Source organism: Schistosoma mansoni, chromosome 2 (assembly GCF_000237925.1).
Source record: "Schistosoma mansoni strain Puerto Rico chromosome 2, complete genome".
In the NCBI taxonomy this organism is placed as follows: Eukaryota; Metazoa; Platyhelminthes; class Trematoda; order Strigeidida; family Schistosomatidae; genus Schistosoma; species Schistosoma mansoni.
Window position 1 is genome coordinate 19,429,844 of NC_031496.1, and position 3,296 is coordinate 19,433,139.

A 3,296-nucleotide genomic window follows, 5' to 3' on the forward strand; every position below is an offset into this window, starting at 1 on the left:
TTAACCATTTTGATAATTAAGAAAGAATAATGTTTTTTATAGAAAAAAATGTCTTTCTAAACTATTATCAAACAAAAAGAAGTGACAAATAGACTATTCACTTAAATGTTTTTAAAAAAAGAAATATATTGAAAAAAGTATGTTAATTAAAACAAGAAATTATAGTCCTTAAAAACTTAATATTTAATTTAAAACACTTTATTATTATTATTATGGTCTCATTTTCATTTATATATCAGGTGATTCTAATATATACCTGTATGGTTAGGTAAGCTAAATTTCGAATATTAAATAAGAACTACTAATTTATTTCTTCATTAGGTTATATTAACTTTTGCCAAAAACTGGAGAAGTCCATTAATATTCAAAAGTTATGAAGAACATTTTTAACAAATAAACAATATCAAGTAAATTTAAACTTCACTCTATTGCATAAGTAATTGGCTATCAAGACTCAGTAGATAAGTGGATAATGCGATGCTGTTTGAAGAGAAGAGTACTGGGTTCGAGTCCCAGAGTAAACATCAAATCTGAGATGCAGGTACATCCAGATGACGAGTCCTGAATAGGATGAAACGGGCGTTCTGGATTCCGCTGCTCTCCATTATCCACCTTTGACTATAACATTTCCAACAGTTTTTAAATTTTTGATCATTCATCATATTCAAATTATAGATATAAATCCAGTACTATTTTTTTTTTAAAATTCAAAGAGATGACTGCAAAATTAACTATTCCAACCAGGTAATATTTTGTAATTAGATGCTTGTTAAAATTTGATCGAAACTAAGACTAATGAAGAAAGTGTAATTTATTGATATTAGTAATAATACAAATATAATAAATATGATAACTGTCTTAAATTGGAACTTGATTCACTGTTTCTTTAGGTCACATAGCCAACAAAATAAAACAGAAGCTGAAAATTCCTATTGTTACAGTCTATGATATATTTTTTTATGCAAAATACTTAACCAAAGGGGTTTTAGAGAGATTATATATACAACTCAAAGATTAATTTTACCAATAAGCTTATATCATTCCGACAGCTCTTAAAATTTTTTTAAGTGAACTAGTCAACTGCTTCTTTCTGTTGTAAAGTTAACTGATAATATGCATCTGCACACACTCTTCAATTAATGGTTAACAACTAAATGGATTTTATAAAGTTCAAGATTGAAAATACCGTTAGAATTAATATGATATGAATTGTGAATTCTCTGTCTGAAGCAATTAAAAGTGAAGATTAATAGGATTAACACACAAATTAAATACACTGAGATAATGATGCTGACAATGAAAAGCAAGAGAGCGGTAGATTAAGCTATAAGGTCGCTTACTCCCAGAAGAATGAATCTGGTCTTCCGTGTGCTGTACATTCAACAGTAATAATGTCATGTTCCATAAATTGATTGTCAGGTCGTGAGGGTCGTACTTGTATACTTACAACAGGAGCGTCTGAAAAAATGAGTAAAACAATTTTTATATTGATTGGTTAGTTAGTCACTTGAAATTCATAAAAATGAAATTGACATGAGTTGTTTCGATGCTAAGAATTATCATAAATAAGTCTCAGTATAAGCATATTATCACATTAGAATGAAATTAAATTTGTATACTTCTCTACGTGCTGTAGCTAGCATTCATCATTAAAACTTTATGCTGAAGTAAACAAGCGCTATACACTAGAGCTTAGTTTAATCATTAACTTGATTATTTCTCTTTTAGAACGTGTGCTAGCTCACGGTAGTCACAGATCCGGGAAATTTCGCAGTATTCAACGTAACTCAGGCTTTGAATGATGAAAAGTATACAGTCAATGAGATGTTTAGACCGCCGACCGAGTACAACCATATATTCGAACAGTACTTTAAACATTTTAGGTGAAATAATAGTATATTTGTTGTGATAACTCGGTGACTACTAAACTGAGTCTATTATTTTCAGATTAAAAGCAAATTTCTTTCCCAAAAAACGATAAGTAAAATTGATCAAACTGATCATTTGTTTGCTTAATCGATCCTCAAATCTTGACCAGATAGATTACAGAAGATAATATCACTGTAAAGACCAATCATTAGTCATAGTTAGAAATTAGAACCATCATACATATATTTTATATGAATATTCGTCAATATTAGGACGAGCAGTTAAACAAAAATTGGGAGCAAAGTATAGAGAAGACATTATTTGTAAAGATCATATTTGATATAATCTCAACGATTGAAATTTAAATAATTCCAATGTTTCGTCCAGCAAACTTCTCTGGACTTCTTCAGAGCAAGATTTTATTTCCTAATCGAAACAGGCCTAGTTTTCTCGCCACACTACATACGTAATAAGGCGGATGTTTGCATAGTCGCTAAAATGTCAAAATTTATGACGAGATTATTGTCTAACAAGAAATATGAAATATAATCTGTAGTATAAATAAATACAGATATATATCCATTTGAAACATGGAACTTACAATGTACTTCAATTTTTGTCTGAGCTGGACGAAGTGTGTGCATTTCATATCCAGTATTTTCTGCTCTACATTCAACAAGTTTGCCATGATGCAATTTATTTAAATGTGCCCTCATTGAACTAGTTGCGTCGACTCTGGAAAAGAACGATCGATATCAGGATAAAGTCATTTATTTCAAGTAAAATGGGAAGAAAATATTTTATTGGAGGATATTTTTATGGAACTTAAGACATGATATAGTTATCAGTAAAATTCTTTTCAAATAAGTAGTTTCAAAAATCAAGTAAATTCATGATTTAGATTAAAACTGTATCCAATCATTATTAATTTGTGGTTTGCTTAGGCTAATTTTATCTCGTCCATCCTAAAATTACTTTCCGTCTATCTGTTTTTTATTTTATTCATCTTACTTCCTGGACCGCCCATCAGCACTCTCCATCCAACTCTGTCCTGAGCAATCCTTTCCAGTTGTTTCCAGGTGCTATTTATCCTTTTCATATCTGCTCCCATTTCTCGATGTAGTGTGTCCTTCGGCATTCCTCTTTTTCGCTTCCCTTCACGATTCCAAGTTAGGGCTTGCTTCGTGATACAGTTTGGTGATTTCCTCGATGCATGTCCTATCCACTTCCAACGTGTTTTCCTAATTTCCTCTACAGCTGAAAGCTGGTTTTTTCTCTCCCACAGAAGACTGATGCTGATGATATCTAGTCAACGGATATTCAGTATCTTGAGTAGACAATTGTTTACAAATAATTGTACATTTTTCATGATTGTTGTAGTAGTTCTCTACGTTTCAACTCCGTACAGTAGAACTGTCTGGACGTTC

General features: G+C 31.0%; 1 protein-coding gene across 1 annotated transcript in view; it reads right to left on the reverse strand.

Annotated features, from left to right (window-relative positions):
* Smp_104390 (nephrin related) overlaps window positions 1-2,917 on the reverse strand; it is a 23,620-nt gene extending 20,703 nt beyond the window's left edge. Inside the window, exons 1-2 of the mRNA XM_018795995.1 lie at window positions 2,471-2,917; window positions 1,341-1,458 (exon numbers count right to left, since the gene is read on the reverse strand). Of these exons, the coding sequence (XP_018650252.1) occupies window positions 1,341-1,458; window positions 2,471-2,585 (233 nt within the window). The 5' untranslated portion in view covers window positions 2,586-2,917. The remainder of the gene's footprint in view (window positions 1-1,340; window positions 1,459-2,470) is intronic.
* Between the last annotated feature and the right edge of the window lie 379 nt (window positions 2,918-3,296).